Below are 20,968 nucleotides of genomic sequence, written 5' to 3' on the forward strand. Positions count from 1 at the left end.
CACATATCAACTGAGTGTCAGGACAGAGCAATGGTTTGATAAATCTTTTCTTGCAAGTGTGAAGTAGTGGCAGTTTGGGCTGGGGGGGGGGGGGGGGGGGGGTTCGGGGGATCATGGAGTGAAATCCACTGAAGAATGTTTAACTTTAAGCCATTTGAACCAGTAAGCATTTCACCTAATATTACTGAAAAAGCCTTGTATTTCCAGACACTCAACGGATAAGTGGCAGCCCATTGCTTCAATTTGATTGAATAATGCAGATATTTAGCACAGTGCTTCCATTTCATTAAGCTTTTTAATTTTTGTTTTTGCAGTCTAGTCATGGAGAATGTCGGTTTGATAATCATTTGAAAAACTGCATTGAACTACCAGATGTAACAGTGCTCCATCAAATATATAACTTGTTCAACAAGTTTGGAAGTAAAGAATTGGTAAGGATTAATGTAAATTAGTTAAGTTGAGCCAAGCTTTACATGATGAAATATTGGATTCTTGGAACGGTTGCAAACTAAAATCTGATCTAAAGAACACCAAACCAACAGAAGAAAGAATAATCTGTATATAAACCACAAGATAAAATAATAATCACTAACTGCAGCATCTTGATTTTTTACAGTATTTCTAATAAAGTTTGTCAAGGGTTTTTAATGGATAGTTATTTAAATTGGTCACTACATATCGAGCATTTGAAGTAGATAATGTGAATAAGAATAAAAGCAATTAAGATTTGAATTAGAAAATCACAGAAGGAGGAAGGTAGCAAAATGGCCATCCATGATAAAATAATTGAGTCTTGAGATGACAGGTGGGGGTTTCAGCATGAAGTAATTTGAAAAGGCAGTGGAGTTGGGTTTAGGTTTATTATTGTCATGTGTGCCAAGGTACAGTGAAAGGTTTTGTTTTGCATGCTATCCAAACAGATCAGATATACCATACATAAATACAATCAGGTTAAGCTCAAACACAATAGATAGAGCAAAGGGAAGGGCGTTGTTCTGATGGCAGATGTAGTTATCTTACAGATATGTGACTGGCAGTACAACTTGGAATCGGATGTGATACCGTAATATTGAACAGTCGGATGCTGGGAGAAAAATTTGGTACTCCAAGAACAGAATTTACGTTGTGATTCAAAGTTATTGGCTTTGGTCTCTCCAGTGGTCTGTTTATTTGGTACAGGATGTTGAATGGGTGGTCAGTTTAAAGACAGTGAATCAGCCAAAAGAGGTGATGGTGAAGTGGAGCTGGGAGACGTCAAAGAACATGGACACTAAAATTATTTTTCAAATGATGTCGCTGAGAGGGAGCCTTTAGATGCAAAATGGATAGAAACCATAGATAAATTTGTGGAGGACACCAGGTATAACAGTGTGAAAAGAGATACCAATGCAGCTCATTCCACTGGAAAGGAAAACACAGAATTATATGAGTAAGAGTAGTTATTTTTTTAAAAGGTGGGAGGAAGATGTTGGAGTCAATGATATCAAAGAATTGAGATGAGATGAGAAGGATACAGAGGGAGAGTTAATCGTTTTCAGGTTACATAGGATGTCCATTGTGAATTTTGAGTTGTGTTGCAAGTGGCTGGTATAAATGTAATTGGAAGGATTTCTGGAAAAGATTGGTAAATAAAACATTAAGAATAAGAGAGGTTGGAGGTGAGACGGTATTTGCACTTAACACTTGTTTTAAATGTGATCTTCTGGTATCACCTTGTTCATTGAAACTGGATTTTTAAAAATCAAGACGAAGGAGTGTGAAGAGGCCACATGGCTCCTTGAGACTTCCATTCATTTAATTCATACCAGATTAACTCATCTACTTTCCTTTCTGATCACCTTATCCCTTGATTAATTTTGTATCCACCAGTACAACATGCCTCGGAGATAGACAAAAAAAGGCTGGAGTAGCTCAGCGGGTCAGGCAGCATCTCTGGAGAAAGTAGATGGGTGACATTTCAGGTTAGGACTCCTCTTCGGACTCCCAACCCGAAACATTACCTATCCATGTTTTCCAGAAATGCTGCCTGACCCGTTGAGTTACTCCATTATTTTGTGTCTATCTTTGGTAAAACCATCATCTAAGTATCAGCTTTGACAATACTCACTGACTGGGTATATATTTTTGTAAGTAGAGAATATTACAGATATACAATTTCCAATATATTTCGTTTTCGTCAATTTTTACCATGAAAATGACCAGAGTTCAAGACTGCCACCACTTTAAAAAAATCTTTTAGCAAGCATCTACTTCATAAATCTTCATGATTTTGTTTGCCTTCTCATTCCTCAAAACCCTTGACGGTGCTCATTACCAGAGCCTTACACCATTGTAGCTAGGCTGACTTGCCCTTGTGCTTTCCTTGGCTTCTTACCTTTACCTTCCCAAATTTATCTTCAGGGACTGATATCCCTTTTGAACACCAATTTTTAAACTAGTTTTCCATCAGTCTAAAAAGTGTGCTTGACATTTGCGCCCACTGCATGCATTCCACACTTCCCTGGATCAGATCAGAGACCAGAAGAGCCCCAAATGGCAAGACCCTGTCTGTTGCCAGGGCATTATGTAACATTATTTGGTCATATGACCAGGCCTGAACAAGCCTTGTGCTGAGGAAATCACAAACAGGGAAGCATCATTTCCAGTTTTCAAACATCACAGAGCAAGAGCATTCAAAAACTGTTACAAATAAAATACACCTTAAAACTAAACATAGCACAAAAAGTAAGGAAATTTGTGTTTGGTAGATTATTTCTTTGTTGTAACAATGCTTCTTGGTAATAAATCTTATACCTTTGGAAAGCCTGTTTATTTCCCTTTTAAATGGTGCCACATTTGTAAGGAACATGCATTTGTGGGATGAGCAGTAGAGCTGAGTATATGGGTTGCGCCCATGAAAAATGTGCCAAATCTTCTCTGCCAAGGCCAAACAGCTTATTCTGCTGTTGCTATTGACTCTTGTTTTGAGCTTTTGGTACCCCCAGGTGCTGACAATCAGGTGCCTCGTTGGCTGACTTGCGACAAATGCTGGTTGAAGAATGGGATGCCATCCCACAACAGTGTGTGACCAGGCTGGTGACCGGCATGAGGAGGAGGTGCCAGGCTGTTGTGGCTGTGTATGGCTCTTCCACACGCTACTGAGGCTCCTGTTTATTAAATGAATAAATTGTTAAATTGCCAATATGTCTTGTTTCTTCAGACTTCAATCATCCAATCCACCAAACAACACCGAACAAGAGTCAATGGCAGAATAAGCTGTTTGGCATTGGCAGAGAAGATTTGGCAGATTTTTCATGGGCGCAACCCACATACTCAGCTCTGCTGCTCATCCCACAAATGCATGTTCCTTACAAATGTGGCACCATTTAAAAGGGAAATAAACAGGCTTTCCAACGGTATAAGACTTATTGCCAAGAAGCATTGTTACAACAAAGAAATAATCTACCAAACACAAATTTCCTTACTTTTTGTGCTATGTTTATTAATTTTAAGTAAAAATCACCCAAATCATTTAAATATTAAACAACTTACTGCATATGTAATTTTTTTTTAAAATGCAACCTGCTTTATTTGTGTTATCCAATTACAAAGCGTACTTTTAGATTCACTGGCTAGAGTTTGACTGGAACTTTTGTATGTGAATGTGCAGGTGCCGAAGCTCTGAATTTGCTTTCATGGAAATAATTGCTGACAAGTAGCCTCAGAGCTGCTGGCATTTACCAGCAAGATTCAGCTCAGTTTCTTCACTGTACTTTCGTGCATAGCTTTTATAAAAACCAGGGAACGGCACCGTGACTATTTGCTCAATTTTATTCATATTCCCATTGTAGGCTCCACATCATCCTCGCAGCTTGTTTTCACAGAAAGCTTTGACAAACTGCATGAAGTCTTTGTTGCTTCAAATTTATTTTACAAAACAATACTTTGTGTTTTGAGTTCAGGAAATAGAAAAGCAAGAATAATATTGTTCTAGATTTCAGCATGAGGTATCTTACTTTATTTATATCTAGTTCCTTTGTGTTAGGCATTACGTTATTTTAATAGCAGAAAAATAAATCCTGAGTTCAGATTCTTAAATACCAGGGCGTTTTCATCCTTTTTTTTTGTCATTACCTACACCATGACATCATTGAGTGAATTTATGTTAATATTCTTTTTATTATCATCACTTGCTTCTAACCCTTGTGATAAGATGACAAATTGACTTTGGCCCATAACATCATGTCAGGTATACTGTTCTACGGGTTACTGTATGTATAACATGTCAGATCTCCTCAAAACTACTGTACGAGTTCAATTCATTTTAACTTTCTCTGAATAACAGTGGCATGTGCTATAACTTATGAATTTCGGCCTTTTACATATTAAGTTTATATATTTTAAACAGTCTTGCTTCAGACATGGAATTTCCTGTTTACACATCACTTGCCAGCTTGGAGACATTGAAGGCGGCACAGTTGCATCCATCCATGTTGCCACGAGACTCAACCATGCACTTCTCGCAACAGTAAGTTTATTCTGCATGGGCCGGTTTAGATCTTTTAACTATGACTGAACCTTGTAATGAGTGTTCGATTAAAACATGCAACATGGTAACAGGTCCTTCAGCTCATCAAATCCACACCAACCATCCATTCACACTTCTATTATTCAATTTTCCCATCCACTCCCTACACACTTGGGCAATTTACAGGTACATGGATAGGAAAGGTTTCGGGGGTTATGGGCCAAACTTGGGTAAGTGGGACTAGTGAGGATGGGGTATCTTGGTCAGCATGGGCAGGTTGGGCTTGCTTTCTTGCTGTATGACTATGTAGATCACCTCGGATTTGAATTCCTGTCCGCATTAGCACTTTTTTGCCAATCTATCTTGTTAAATTTGAGAGACCACCAGGTAAAGTTGACATGGCCAGTTGAAGCAGTATTTAAAAGACTTTTGCATAGGCATATGAATATGCAGAGGATGGTGAACATGGGTTATGTGCAGGTCGATAAGTGATGTTCTTGGTGTTATATTCGGCATAGACATTGTACCCAATCTCGTTGTACCCCTGTACAATGACAATAAAGATATATTGTATTGTATTGTATTGTGGGTAGTTGGGCCTTCTGTGTACTGCAGTGTTCTAAGTTCCAGCAGAAAATACATTTTGTACAGAAACTGTATTTGCATGATATTGTGTACCGGACGGAAACAGTAAATCTGTTACTGTCATGTTTAAACAGAATACAGGTGCTTCTTAGCATCCGATGGGGTTCTGTTCCAAGAAACCCATCGGAAACCTAAAGTATTGTAAGTCGAAATGCATTGTAATACACGCAATCACGTGGCCGGAAGCGAGTGGCGGCTCGCTGCCATTTGCACCATCACAAAGTCGAACATTGTAAGCCGGAGAGCACCTCTACAAAATTCACATTTTGTTTCAACAGGATATGGCTGCATCAACTAGATTTTTTACTGAAGCTGTTGCATCATCAAGACAAAAGCTCAACGTTGTTCAAGTTGGAGAAATGAACATGACTGTAAATATTTACATATTGTTGTAAAATCAGTAGAGTTGACATAGATATTGTTGAATATCCTTACAACACTGGATTAATTTTCACCTCTTCCCTCTTTTAAACTTGTCCTGGATACATCTTGGAGTAATGATATTAGCTTTCCAGGACATGCTCAGGAAAAGGTTTATTGGCTAATTGTTTCTTCTTTGAAAGACAGTGTTCATGCCCACAAACTTGCATATTTTTGGAAGGGGGGAGGAAGCTGAAGCACCCGGAGAAAACCCATGCAGTCAGAGGGAGAGCATTCAAACTCCGTACAGACAGCACCTATAGGCAGGATCGAACCAGGCGCTGTAAGGCAGCAACTCTACTGCTGCACCATCCTTGGAGTGTTAGGAAAAATCAGGTCAACCATTTAGTGCTCTGCATATAATTAATTAAATATTGGTTGAGCCAGAAACAGACGCTAGTTTGAAAAGCCTCAGGAAAATCTATAATTTGGAATACTTGGTATCTGAGTGAGAGGTAGAAATATGAGGTTAATTTTCATTACCTCTAAGAAATTAAGGGTACGTGGCCACAGATCCAGTTTTGTGCCTGGGTGTAGGCTAATGCCACCTATTCCTGAGTCAATGTAAACAGTTTGATTGTATTAATGACTACCTTTTTGCAGAGAAAATGCACAGTTTAGTAGCCAACTTGCAGCCCAGATTGTAAGACAATGGCAAATTATATTATTAACTTTAATTTAGTGGAAGACAATTAAAAAAATAATCCCAATGTGACCATTTTTTGTTGTAAATTGCATCTTAAATATCCTGTAGGATTATAGACACTGAAGTAACCAATGAGAACGTTTCATGGTTTTAAAATAACAGCAGGAAAACTACAGTATCTTAACAGATGATATTTTTTGGAATAGCTCTGAGAGGTGACCATCTAGCACCTGCTGCTGTTCTAAAACCCTTTTCTGGCAGTCTTCCTATCTGCTATTTTCTTCTACTGCTGGAGCATCAACACTGTCTTTCAATGCTGGTCAGCTATGATGTACTTATGAGCAAAATAAAATGCTGGAGGAACTCAGTGGGTCAGGCAGCATCTGTGGAGGGAAATGGACAGACGACATATCAGGTCGGGACCTTCCTTCGAACTGATAGATTAGAAAGGAGCTAGGAAAGAAGAGGAGGTGGAATGGGATGATAGCTGGATTTGGTTAAGGATGGGTTGATTGGCAGTTGAGTCAGGTGGGGGAGAGAAGAGAGAGATAGAAACCAAGGCTGGAGCTGTAAGTGAAGAGAAAGGGTGCAAATAGTTGAATCCATACTCCATCTGTCTGAAGAAGGTTCTAGACCTAAGACATACCGTCTGTCCATTTCACTCCAGAGATGCTGCCTGACCAGCTGCGTTCCTCCAGCCATTCGTTTTTATTTGCTCAAGATTCCAGCATCTTCACTCTCTGGTGTGACTGGTATATTTATATTTCCCTCCTGTTCACTACATCTCATTCGTGATGAGGAAATCTATTTAATCATATGTGAAACAAACATTTCAATGTGATTTACTGCTTTTTATTTGCAAACAAAAATTCTACCCCCACATTTTAAAATCCCATTTGTTTAATTGCTGACAGCCATTTTCTAATGATTTGTAGAATAGCAACCTTTAAATTGAACTCTCTGTCTCATGACTTTTTTGGAATTGCAGCCGCACCAGATTTTAGGTCTTCCCTTTCATAATTTTGTAACAATGATTGTTGATATAAATTATGTATAAATAACACCTTAGGAATCATATTTGCAAGTTATTTATTTCAATTGCACAATTGAATGAATTCACTTTTTTCCTCTAGGTTGTAATGGAAGCACATTATAATTTTAAACCTAACCTGAAAATAATAATAGGAATTACTATAATCGGTATGGTCCTGGTGGTTTTAATAATGGTTACAATGATATACTTACTTTGGAAGGTAAGATTCATACTGACCTATTTTTATATTCAAACCTTTAACCTTTAACATCATGTTATTCCCATGCAGTCTGGAAGCTATGATGTCAGTCGATCTCCAACCACTCAGGTTTTGCAGGTTGACTTACCTGTCTAGAAATGCTGACACCTGGTTATAACAGAGCTAATCGAACCAAGTAGCCACTTGTAAATTAGATTTCCGGAGAACAGAGAGGCAATATAATTTTCAAAAAAGTTCAGCATCTATATAAATATATTACTAATACTCTCTGTCCGTGTGTATGTGTGTTTGTGCAAAGCATAACTTTGGTGGTTCGCACAGCCGAAACGGTACACCATAGCGCCACCACCTTACTCACCATTATCCTGGGCATAATATGTAACATCTCTCATTCAAATTGTATCTACAGAGAGATTTTAAAGTTTAAAAATTCACTTTCTAACACATTTCCTGAAACTCCTCAGCGTATGACGTCACAATGCTCCACGTTGCACTTCATTTGCTCCTCACTCGCCAAAACAAAATGGCCGCCGGCAGCTCCGCCGCCCACCCGCGCTCAGTCCTTCCCTCTCCCCTCGCCCGGCCCGGCCCCGCCCCGGCAGAGACTCGTACATCAGCGCTGAACGCACGGGCACGTGCCTTTCGCAGCCAACGGCTCCACGGAGAGGAGTGGGCATGGCGGCTGAGTGGGTGGAGGGGAGGGAGTGGGGGTGAGTGGGGTTCGGGAAGAGGGAAGAGTGGGGGTGGGGGGAGGGGAGGTGCAGGGGAGGGACAAGTGGGGGTGGGGTAGTGGGGATGGAAAAGGGGGATTGAGTGGGGGGGGGGTTGAGGGTGCTACACCAATACAGGAGGGGCTTTGGGTACAGGGCTCACTCAGTGACACCCTCTTCCCTTCCCTGTTCACCCTCTACAAGGAATGGGCCCAACGGGTCCACTTGGTCTAGTATAAAATATTTTTTGGCCTCACGATTCAAGTAATAAACAAACAAAAAATACCAATACTCCTGTGTCACCAATAATATACCGTATATCCATATAAAATTTGACATGTTGCAAAGATGATGATCTGGGATATCATTTCAGCCAACTGATAATCATCATTGTAACAATAGCTAGAAAATAATTTGTAATTTTGTAACTTTTTTTCCCTTCTACCCATTCTCCTGTTTAGTGTGGATTCTTTAAAAGACAACTGAAAGAGAGGGAAAGGTGGACTCCAATCGCTCAAGGGGAATATGACTCTCTAATGGTCGAAGAGTAATTGTTCAATGCCATTTGGTGGTTTACAATAATAATGCCCCCAAGTGAGGTTATCGGTGGACAGTAGGGTTACTTTCATTGAACTAGATGGAGAGTGCTTTGCTCACAAACCCTTTGAGCCCCGGAGGCAGTGGGCTAGATGTAATGAGAATTCAGCTGAGAGTATGCCGTGAATTGTATACTGTTGTGGTCTTGCCTATGGAACATCCTTAACATGAGGCAACACTGGGGGTGAAGCTTTGCTTTCTACCAAAGTCTGAGAAACATTTATGATTTATTAAATGCAACTGATGTTGATATATATATATATATATATTTTAAATGCTTCCCTTCTCTGTTCTCAAACCAAGAATCCCTGCTGAAATTAATGTGGTCTCTGATTATACAAGTTCTGATCTGAAATATGGCTGGATTTCATAGAATCTGAGCAAGACTGACCCTCACTGGGGACTGTATGAGAAATGCTAGAACAAATAAGAGCGACTATTGATTAAGTGGCTTAAATTCTAGGACAATGTTGCTTGGGAAGAGCTCAAGCCTCATGGTTGCCTTTGGAACTGAGTCTCAGCTAACTTGATTCATCCTTGGGCTTACGTTTGAAACCATCTCTTATTGCTTTTGTCCTAAAACGGCTGATGAGAGGTATTCAATCAATTCTTGGGGTTAAAATATTAGGCAATACCTTCCAGGGAAATTTTCACCAGATGTAATGATATGCCCTCTTCAAAGAACATGGGGAACATCTATAACAGTGAAATTGCACAGATAGTTGGGAACGGAATACCAGTACAATTTCAAAATCATTTTGCATAGTCTATTTGCATTTTAAATATGGATGTTAGATCTATATTGGAAACTACCAAGAATATGATTTAAAAATGACTGGATCAGTTGTACAGTAAAATTTAATTATTCACCCCTGATCATAATAAAATTTGGCAGTACTGGAGATGTTTACCATTAATATCAAATTGCTGGTTGAGTTATCAAACTTTACAAATCAGTTGGAAGGCTTTTTTTGGATCTGATTCTTTCCCAACCCAAAGGGATTGGGTTATTTTTCTTCTCGCCCTTGCTCCTTCCTTCTTAATTAGTTCTGCTCTCACAGGTGTTTCTGCTACAATACAATTGGATATTGTGATGAATTAGGAAACACTGTTTCCATTACATGAGCAAAATTGATAACATGATTTTGATCATGAACCATAGAACCACTTAAAAGTTACTTTGGATATTGATAAGCTGAGAAAAAGTTGTCTTGGATTTAAACAATATAGAAGAAAAAGAAATCCTGCTTTCCCACAGTAATTTGACACCATAGTCTCTTAAGAATATAGCTTCTCACAGGTGCCCATTGCATTTGACAAGCAATTGCTTCGACTGACACTCGTGGAACAATATTCTATTAATGTCTGAGTTTAGTGTATTGTCACGTGTATCAAGGTACAGTGAAAAGCTTTTGTTGCATAGACTATTTACATTTTGCTGTAACATTCAGTCTTTAGGACTTACAGTAACAAAAATATAGATCTTTTCAATAGTGATGTTCATTTTTGAAAGCCCTGCAGGAACAATGTTGTCACTGTAAGTCTGTAGCCCCTAACCCACTTTCTCCCACTGACAATTATCTTTATAATGCAGGTTTCTTAGGAACACAACAATTGTGTTATCACAGAACTACCTGTACTTGCCTCTTGCTTCTACTAATTTCTCATAGGAATGTTACCTCAGATACAATAATTTAATCTCAAAGGAAAAATATTAACAATACAAGTTTTCAAATGAAGCAGGAAAGGCCTGGGCTTACTCAATTTATGTCCAAGTTGCTGACTAAAAGGAGTTGGACATTTTAACCCAGAACTGTTAATAGAATTGACTGTGCAAAACAGTAACAAACTGACAAATGATGGGTATTTACTTAGATGGATTATCAAAGCTACTATCTTGGAGAATTTTACTATTCCTTTTAGTGGAAGAAGTTCTACTAAGTAAGAAATTAAAATTAATCATTTTATTGGTTTAGAGAAACATTTACAAGAAATACTTAGGTTCACTAAAGTACAAAATTTCAGTGGTTCATATCAACTAACCTATAGAAAGTGATCTGTGCAAGAAAAAATACATTTAAAATGTATCTGTTCAGTCTAAATTGAAAACTACAAGAATATGATTTCAAAATGACTGGATCAACAACACAGGATAAAAAATAATCATTTATTCCAGAAATCTGGAAGTGAATAAATTCTAAAATAAACAATCACTTCAGAGATTAAGCATTAAGTGTGCCATTGCTCATTTAAGATTTTATATAGAATGCTTAATTTTCTTAAATCCAAATACAATAAATTAAACAAACATGATTTTTTTTACAATTTCATAAATTACTTCTTGTAAAATATATAACCCTCTTAGTCATTCTGTCACTTTGAATAATAAATAATCAAAGTAGCTGTTCGAATTCTAGTTCTCTTGGTTACAGCACGTCTTTTGAACTATTGTAGAATGTGACATTTTGTTGCTCTTAAGTTTATTATTGATATTGTTAAACATAGACAACTTAACCAAGTAACAAAATAAATGTTCCTGCATAGTTTTAAATTGGTAATCATCAGGGATATATTTCATACAGGTTTGCAAAACTATTCTTTTTTAAATTGTTATATTTATGCATAATCTAACCATCAAATATAGCTATTTCAAAGTAGATGCATAGAATTCCATTATAGTTCTGCTAACAGCCCTGATTCATTGTCTTTGGAAAGTCTGAATTATAAACTACTACAAATGCTTGGTGTCTTCACTATAGGCAACCACACTTTACTGTGGACTCGTCACATTCTTCAATACTTCTACCATATAGAGTAATTAGCTGTGAGTGGATCCTATGAAAGTAAAGGAAAGAACATTTATCATACAGGGGTGGCGTAGAATAGAATCAGTGTTTAAATATAATAACTAAGGCTGAAAGGCTGGAGCGATTGGGCTTGTATACACTGGAATTTAGAAGGATGAGGGGGGATCTTATTGAAACATATAAGATAATTAGGGGATTGGACACATTAGAGGCAGGAAACATGTTCCCAATGTTGGGGGAGTCCAGAACAAGGGGCCACAGTTTAAGAATAAGGGGTAGGCCATTTAGAACGGAGATGAGGAAGAACTTTTTCAGTCAGAGAGTGGTGAAGGTGTGGAATTCTCTGCCTCAGAAGGCAGTGGAGGCCAGTTCGTTGGATGCTTTCAAGAGAGAGCTGGATAGAGCTCTTAAGGATAGCGGAGTGAGGGGGTATGGGGAGAAGGCAGGAACGGGGTACTGATTGAGAGTGATCAGCCATGATCGCATTGAATGGCGGTGCTGGCTCGAAGGGCTGAATGGCCTACTCCTGCACCTATTGTCTATAACAGTATAATCAATCAAGGACTGCAAAACAATTAGTAGAATCAGAGTCATACAGCATGGAAACAGGCCCTTCGGCCCAACTGACCAAGATGCCCCATTTACACTACTCCCACGTTTTGCCCATATTCCTCGAAACATTTCCTGTCCAAAAGTCTTTTAAATATTGTTATAGTACCTACCTCGCCTGGCAGCTCAGTCCTTATACCCAACCCCCTCTGAGAAAAAATTGCTGCTCAGGTTCCTATTAAACCTTTCCCCTCTCACCTTAAACCTATGTTTGCTGGTTCTTGATTCTCCTACTCTGAGTAAAAGACTCTGTGCATCTAGCCTATATTTTCCCCTCGTGAACTTATACACCTCTATAAGATTATCCTTCATCCTCCAGTGTTCCAAGAAATAAAGTCCTAGCCTGCTCAACCTCTTCCTATAGCTCGAGTCCTGGTGACATCCTCATCAATCTTCTCTGCACTCCTAGATCCCTGTGCTCTACAATACTCCACTTAGCCCTGCCAATCAGTGTGAAGTCTTGCCAAGGTTTGACTTCCCAAAATGCAATATCTTGCACTTCCCTGCATTAAACTAAATTAACCATTCCTCAGTCCACTTGCCCAACTGATCATGATCCTGCTGGAATCTTTGATAACCATCTTTGCTATCTACGATACCACCCACTTTAGTGTCATCTGCATGCTTACTAATCATACCTTGTACATTCTCATCCAAATCGTTGATATAATTCACAAACAGCAATAGGCCCAACTCCAGTCCTAAACACCGTCCACCATCACCCTCTGCTTCCTTCCATGAAGCCAATTTTCTATCCAGTCAGCTAACTCTCCCTGGATCACATACAATCCAACCTTCCTGAGCTGAAATCCATATAGATAATGTCTACATCTCTACCCTCATCAACCTTTTTGGTTACATCTCCAAAAAACTCAATCAGATTCATGTGACATGATCTCCTACATACAAAACCATGCTGACTATCCAAATGCATACACATCTTACCCTCAGAATCCTCTCCAGTTTAACAATAAAACCTAGTTGGTACAAACAGAATCCTTGAATAAACATAGGATTACAAAATAAAAACCAAGAGGTCTGGCAATTCTTGTTTCCTTTTTGAGTTTTGAATGCGTTAAAACAATATTCTACAAATATTTTAATCTGACAAAGATTAATGCTTACTTTATATGAATTTCGGAAGATTCCTCCATTAAGTCACCATCAACGTTCCATGGACAACTTCCTTTTAAAGAAACTACTGAAGGGCAACGTGAACTGAAATCAGCTTTCTCTTTTGATGTCTCATCAGCCCATCTGTTTTCAATCCTTGATTGTACTTTAACTTCCTGGACAGTGTATGTCTCTACAAAGGGAAAGTTGAACTACAAGCAACAACATAAATTAAAATAAAGTAACGATGTTTAGCAACTTTAAAAATGAAAGATACGATAAATTTATTTTGTTGCAAATCATTTAGTCTATAAATTAATAGTGACTCTATTCCATAGATGATGAGGTCTCACAGGAATGGTCTGTGACAGTTAAGCAATTTATCCAAGGTGTAAAGCCAGAACCTACAGGAGATGGCTAATGAAACTGAATACATATGTCTTTATAGTAATCAATTGTTCTTTATCAATCTAAAATGTCTAGAAATAACTACAGATTGACAGAAGAGCACATAACAAAATAAAATGAAGCAAATAATAAAGAGCTAATCTGGATTAGGTAAAAATCCATTACAAATATTTTAGAGTCATAGAATGATACAGTGTGGAAACAGGCCCTTCAGCCCAACTTGTCTACACTGGTCAACATGTTCCAGCTACACTAGTCCCACCTACCTGAACTTGGTCCATATCCCTGTCTAACTTTTTTAAACAGCAGCATAGTTCCAGCCTCAACTACCTCCTCTGGCAGCTTGTTCCATACCCCCACCAGCCTTTGTGTGAAAACGTTACCCCTCAGATTCCTATTAAATCTTTTCCCTTTCACCTTGAACCTATGTCCAACACAAGAGACTCTGTGCATCTACCCGATTTATTCCTCTCATGATTTTATACACCTCTATAAGATCCTCCTGCGCTCCAAGGAATAGAGACCCAGCCAACTCAACATCTCCCTATAGCTCGCACCCTCCAGTCCTGGCAACATCCTTGTAAATCTTCTTTCAAATTTGACAATATCTTTCCTATAACATGGTGCCCAGCATTTGTAACAGCAAACTAATTCTTTTTAGGAGGCCAGCCATGCTAATGCTACCAGTAGCCTGTAGAATATATTACTATTGTAGGAATACAAATTACCTGGATTTAACAAAATAAATGTTTTCGTTTACCTGATTGTTTAGATTACCATATTGCTTTAGGTGTTTAATAAAATCTGCTCGAGTACTGTTTCGGACAGCAATAAGTGACATGCTTCCATTATCCAACCTAAAATAGAAATTAAATACAGAGGAAGATTTTGCTTATCTTAAGCAGTGAAATAAAAGCTGATATGTATGAAAATTTATGTTGGTCTCAGTGCATTATTCTCTCTTAATAACACAGGCTGTCAGTTTCACTGCCAGTGGTCATTGAGCTTGATAAGCAATCGCTTCTATTGACACTTATGTAACGATAGTCTATGAAATAATGTGACAGATGATCTTTAGTAGGTTTTAGATTGTATATTGCAAAATTAGACATAGCTATTAAAAAGAACTTTGTTATTGCAAGTGTTGAAACTTTAGCCCCTAACCCCCATTTTCTTGACATAATATTCTAGAGCACAAGGTTTCTTGAGAAAGCAATCACTGCGTTATAACTACCTGATGAGCATTTGGAAGTTTATGATTATAAGTGTTTATATTATAAAATACTATATTTTTAAAGTGAAAAAGAGATCTTGCAGGTTTGATACTTGAAAAAGTGTTTTACAAATTTAGACAAATCATTTCAGCAAGTCTCGATGTGCATGGAGTAAGTGCAGATGTGCTTGTCTAAAATACAACTCTTCATCCAGTCGAATAAAGGAGACGATTCCATATTTATACCAGTCTTCACCTTAGAATGAATCTTCTGCATTCATAAGATTACTGTATTAACTGCAGTTTAATATCCTCAAAGGCCCATCAAAATCCCACATAATGGCAGAAATGAATTATAGGCACTGGCTTAATCGACATTTGCTGACCTGGTGTTAGGTGCAAGGCCTCTTGGTGCCATTGAACAGAGACAAGGAATCGCCATAACGCTAATATTGATGAAATCGCCCTCCATGCTTTTCCATTCATCTTCACCTGAAAAGCAGCACAATTTTGCGTTAATATATCATGATACAATGAAGACAAAGTGACATTTCAAATTCATATAAATCTATTCACTTATAATTGAAGTTAACATTCTGTACTCACTCCATTCTTCCTCAGCATTTGTTTCATTTGCATTTCTAAAATAGATCAGAAAGTCATTTGCCAATATACTAAAAAAAAATATTTTGATATAAAAATATTATAGCCTGAATTTGCTAAAGGAATAAATGTAATAATGAACATTGAAAACTCTACAGAATTACATTACATAATGTACATTATTACAACATAGGAAATCTGACAGCAAAATCTTCTGAGGTACACATGCGTGGAAAAGAGGCTGTCAGAAATGATCTGCTCCTTTGTAATGTACATTATCACAGCCTTTAGCATGGATAAAACCGAGGTGACTGTGAGAGCATTGATGGTCTTCAATGTATTAGTACTTGTCTTAATCATGCACCACGTAACTTCACTCTCTAATTAGCATATGGCTCTGAGGAATGTAGATGGAAAGGATAAGAAAGATAGAGCAAGTACTAATTATAGTAGCTTCTGTAGTTAACAGTGCAATGAAAATGTTTGAAACACCAATGCGAAAAATGGCTAGAAAATAGACAAAACGGGAAAGTGGCTTTACTTAATTGTATATATCTCAATGCAAGGAAATAAATGGAACAGGCAGATTAGCCGGGATTTTGACACGCACATGGAAGTAAGATATTTTAGCTGTACCGCAACATTACAAACAGAAGACACAAGAGACGGAGGATCCAGTACAGAAAGTTATGATGTGCTGGTCTGAGGAAACACATGAGATCCTTTGCGACTTCTTGAGTGAGTGGACTAGTACATATTCAAGGAGTCTGTGGCCAAGCTAAATGCATATGCCACTGCTGTCAAAGACATCATCAGTAGATGAATAGAAAAATATGTACGCAAGAAGGCAATATGATTGTTCCCCAACTGGAAACCATGGACAAATCGTGAGGTCCACTCCTGGGTGAAGTCCAGGTCTGCAATGTTGAAGTAAAACAATCCCAAACAGCACAGGAAATCTATTTACAACTTTTGCAGAGGCATCAAAGATGAGGAAATTCCAGAGCAAGCTTAAGTCCTGAAGTAACCACGTGGACAGTTGTTGATTGTGGCAAGGCTTGCATGCCATAACAGGCTACAAAGTGAAGTCGGACAGTATCGTTGGCAATAACGTGTCCTTTCACAAAGAACTGAATGCATTCTATGCCTACATTGAACAGGTCAGTGAGAGGACATCATCTGTCCCGTCAGCCTTGGGCTGCCTGTACCCTCGGTTAGTGCAGCAGATGCAAGATTGTTTTCCCAAATGACCTGGATGGAGTCCTCAGCCATATCCCCTGGAGCTCTAAGGACCAGCTGGCGGGAGTATTCATAGACATACATAATGTTTTACTTTATTCTGATGTCCCCACCATGCTTTAAGAAGGCTACTATCACCTGATGGCAATGAAAAGCAAGATAGTGTGCATTAATGACTACCTATGTCATTGGCTCTGACATCCACCATCATGAAGGTGATTGGCCTCAGGAGACTAAGGACATTCAACATGTCTCTGAAAACTTTAACCAACTTCTATAAATGCACTGTAGAATGCATACTGTTAGGCTGCATCAAGCTTGGTTGGGAACAGTTCTGCTCCAAGAAATCATGGAGTATTGTGGATGCAACCCAGTCCATCATACAGACACAACACCTCACCGTCAATTCGATTGACATCATGCTGCCTCACAAAAGCAGCCAACATAATCCAGGAACTTTTTCACTCCATTTGTTCCCTCTTCTCCCCGCTCCCATTGTGCAGAAGACACAAAAGCTAGAAAGCATGTACCACCAGACAGTTCTTTCCCATGGGCAGTTAACTCACAAGTTAGGGATAGTCCCAATCTTCCAACCTACCTGCATTGCGGATGCTGCAGTTTTCTCTGCAATATAATGCTGTAAATTTATATTCTGCACTCTGGTATTTTTTCTCTTTGCCCTACCCTTCTGTACTCTTGGTATTTTTCTCTTTGCCCTACCTGATTTACTTGGGAAGCAAACAAAAGCTTTTCACTGTACCTTAGTACATGTGACAATAATAAACCAATATCAAAAAGTATTAAGCAGTTCATTTTTGAAAATTGATATATTGCCAGGCTCAGATGAAATGTGTCTCATTCCGTTATAAATTGCAAAGAAGGCTGGCAAAGATAAAGGAGATAATTTGTCCTTGGACTTATTCTGCAAGTTCCAAGCTCATCCTGTCAAACACCATTTCCCTTTCATGAATTGATTCTGTCCAATCCAATTATTACCTTCTAAATATGTATCCTGTTGTCGCATTGTTTTTTACAACTAGCCATAAGTCAGGTATTTTGCAGCTGATCATCTCTTAATAATTTGTTCACATTTATCCAAACTAAACTTAAATCATTTTTTGTGTACGAAGGAACTGCAGATGCTGGTTTACATTGAAGATAGACTCAAAAAGCTGGATTAACTCAGTAGGTCAGGCAGCATTTCTGGAGAAAAGAAATAGGTGATGTTTCGGGTCGAGACATTTCTTCAGGCTGAGAGTAAGGGAAGAGGGAAACGAGAGATACGAGAGTCCTGTGCCTGAATTTTGTGGCACAATTTACTCCTCCCACCTTGCAGGTCCACACGCATCTCAGAACTTGGTTCATAAACTAGCTGAGGGATTCCTGGCCTAACAACGCTTTTCCCTGTGAAGTCTCTCCACTCTGTAGATGGGTAATCTTGATTGAAATAAAGGGATTTCCTTTGCTTTATGTTCTATATCCTATTAGTGGAAATGTTACCGTAAACATATTGTTTTCAACTAAAACGTACAGTAAAAACACATGCCAAATTACTTGCCACCAACCTATTGCACTCTTGATTGTCCAAGTGGGTATTTTTTGAAGGCAGAAATGATAATTTGCAATCTTCAGACCTACAAAAAGAAACACCTCAATTATCACAGCAAAGACTATTTTGTTGGTCAGACTTTAGGATATGTTCAAAGCTACATTCAACAAGTTTGATAATTTTTCTAAGAGAAAGAACTAAATAAGAAGCTAAGAAAGAACCAATTAACACATGTGGATGGTACATGTGGTGGAGATACCAACTGTTGGATGGTAAACAGTTTATCTTACTTGAGATTTGCCAATGTTTTGATGGCAGCAAATTCACCCCGCTCTTTCGAAGGTATCCAACGATGTTTTTCTGCTAAGGCCAATGTTCTCCCTCCAAAGCCAAACATGCCTGAGAAACCAAATCGAAGCAGCCTGTTCTGACTACTAAAGGTGCAAACATCCACTTTTTGAAGGTTACCTAAAGCAAAAGATGACATAAGAAATTAAAAAATATATATATTAACATTAAGTTACAACATACTGTTTGCCAAAATTCCACTTTACTATAAAATGTTTCCAGTCCGAGTGGCGGACCTGTTGGCAAGGATACTCGACAGGGGAGACCGAAGTCTGGAAGAGCCGTAGTGGTCGGTGACTCCATAGTCCGAGGGACGGACAGAAGATTCTGTGGCAGCAGGAGGGACTTGAGGATGGTCTGTTGCCTCCCTGGTGCCAGGGTTCAACACATCACAGACCGGCTTCAGAAAATCCTAGTGAGGGAAGGCGATCAACCTGAAGTCGTTGTGCACGTGGGCACGAATGACGTCGGGCGGAAGAGGAAGGAGGTGCTACAGCGGGAGTTTAGAGAGTTGGGAAAAGCACTGAGAAGTAGGACGTCGAAGGTGGTTATCTCTGGACTGCTACCGGTACCTCGTGCTGGTGAGGCCAGGAACAGAGAGATAGAGGGTATGAATTTATGGCTGAGGGGCTGGTGCAGAGAGCAGGGATTTCGATTTCTGGACCACTGGGATCTCTTCTGGGCTAGGGGTGACTTGTACAAAAGGGACGGGTTGCATCTTAACAGCAGGGGGACAAACATTCTGGCAGGCAGGTTTGCTAGTGTGACACCTGTGGCTTTAAACTAAGTAGTGGGGGGGAGGGGTTAACAAATTGTGAATATGAAGATGAGGTAAAAGGGAATACAGGAGATATTGCAAGGGACTCTCGGAAGAATGGGAACAGAAGTTCTAGAGCGGAAAAGAAATTAAGGGCAGGGCCAATTGTGAACGATGTGAGAGAGGAGGTAAATACAGAAGTTAAAGTGTTGTACTTAAATGCGCGTAGTATAAAAAATAAAGTGGATGAGCTTGAGGCTCAGTTAGTCATGGGCAAGTATGATGTTGTAGGGATCACTGAGACATGGTTACAAGAGGACCAGGGCTGGGAACTGAATATCCAGGGGTACACAACGTATAGAAAAGACAGACAGGTGGGCAGAGGGGGTGGGGTTGCTCTGATGGTAAGGAATGATATTCATTCCCTTGCAAGGGGTGACATAGAATCAGGAGATGTTGAATCAGTATGGATAGAAATGAGAAATTGTAAGGGTAAAAAGACCCTAATGGGAGTTATCTATAGGCCCCCAAACAGTAGCCTCGACATAGGGTGCAAGTTGAATCAGGAGATAAAATTGGCGTGTCAAAAATGTAATGCTACTGTGGTTATGGGAGATTTCAACATGCAGGTAGACTGGGAAAATCAGGTTGGAAATGGACCCCAGGAAAGAGAGTTTGTAGAGTGCCTTCGAGATGGATTCTTAGAACAGCTTGTACTGGAGCCTACCAGGGAGAAGGCAATTCTGGATTTAGTGTTGTGTAATGATCCTGATCTGATAAGGGGACTAGAGGTAAAAGAGCCATTAGGAGGCAGTGATCACAACATGATAAGTTTTACTCTGCAAATGGAAAGGCAGAAGGGAAAATCGGAAGTGTCGGTATTACAGTATAGCAAAGGGGATTACAGAGGCATGAGGCAGGAGCTGGCCAAAATTGATTGGAAGGAGGCCCTAGCAGGGAAGACGGTAGAACAGCAATGGCAGGTATTCCTGGGAATAATGCAGAGGTTGCAGGATCAATTTATTCCAAAGAGGTGGAAAGACTCTAAGGGGAGTAAGAGACACCTGTGGCTGACGAGGGAAGTCAGGGACAGCATAAAAATTAAGGAGAGGAAGTATAACATAGCAAAGAAGAGTGGGAAGACAGAGGATTGGGACTCTTTTAAAGAGCAACAAAAGTTAACTAAAAAGGCAATACGGGGAGAAAAGATGAGGTACGAGGGTAAACTAGCCAATAATATAAAGGAGGATAGCAAAAGTTTTTTTAGGTACGTGAAGAGGAAAAAAATAGTCAAGGCAAATGTGGGTCCCTTGAAGACAGAAGCAGGGGAATTTATTATGGGGAACAAAGAAATGGCAGACGAGTTAAACCGTTACTTTGGATCTGTCTTCACTGAGGAAGATACACACAATCTCCCAAATGTTCTAGGGGCCGGAGAACCTAGGGTGATGGAGGAACTGAAGGAAATCCACATTAGGCAGGAAATGGTTTTGGGTAGACTGATGGGACTGAAGGCTGATAAATCCCCAGGGCCTGATGGTCTG

At 39.2% G+C, this 20,968-nt stretch overlaps 2 protein-coding genes across 2 annotated transcripts in view; one reads left to right on the forward strand and one right to left on the reverse strand.

The window, feature by feature from the left end:
• itga4 (integrin alpha 4) overlaps window positions 1-11,808 on the forward strand; it is a 102,055-nt gene extending 90,247 nt beyond the window's left edge. The window contains exons 24-28 of the mRNA XM_078404032.1: window positions 315-431; window positions 4,388-4,507; window positions 5,431-5,523; window positions 7,352-7,471; window positions 8,643-11,808. Of these exons, the coding sequence (XP_078260158.1) occupies window positions 315-431; window positions 4,388-4,507; window positions 5,431-5,523; window positions 7,352-7,471; window positions 8,643-8,732 (540 nt within the window). The 3' untranslated portion in view covers window positions 8,733-11,808. The remainder of the gene's footprint in view (window positions 1-314; window positions 432-4,387; window positions 4,508-5,430; window positions 5,524-7,351; window positions 7,472-8,642) is intronic.
• The window catches only part of cerkl (CERK like autophagy regulator), a 94,985-nt gene continuing 85,010 nt past the window's right edge, over window positions 10,994-20,968 (reverse strand). Inside the window, exons 7-13 of the mRNA XM_078404033.1 lie at window positions 18,610-18,787; window positions 18,336-18,404; window positions 15,535-15,569; window positions 15,315-15,420; window positions 14,476-14,572; window positions 13,320-13,519; window positions 10,994-11,613 (exon numbers count right to left, since the gene is read on the reverse strand). Coding sequence (XP_078260159.1) covers window positions 11,532-11,613; window positions 13,320-13,519; window positions 14,476-14,572; window positions 15,315-15,420; window positions 15,535-15,569; window positions 18,336-18,404; window positions 18,610-18,787 — 767 coding nt within the window. The 3' untranslated portion in view covers window positions 10,994-11,531. The remainder of the gene's footprint in view (window positions 11,614-13,319; window positions 13,520-14,475; window positions 14,573-15,314; window positions 15,421-15,534; window positions 15,570-18,335; window positions 18,405-18,609; window positions 18,788-20,968) is intronic.

The sequence above is a fragment of the Rhinoraja longicauda genome, chromosome 8, assembly GCF_053455715.1.
Source record: "Rhinoraja longicauda isolate Sanriku21f chromosome 8, sRhiLon1.1, whole genome shotgun sequence".
NCBI classification, from domain to species: domain Eukaryota; kingdom Metazoa; phylum Chordata; class Chondrichthyes; order Rajiformes; family Arhynchobatidae; genus Rhinoraja; species Rhinoraja longicauda.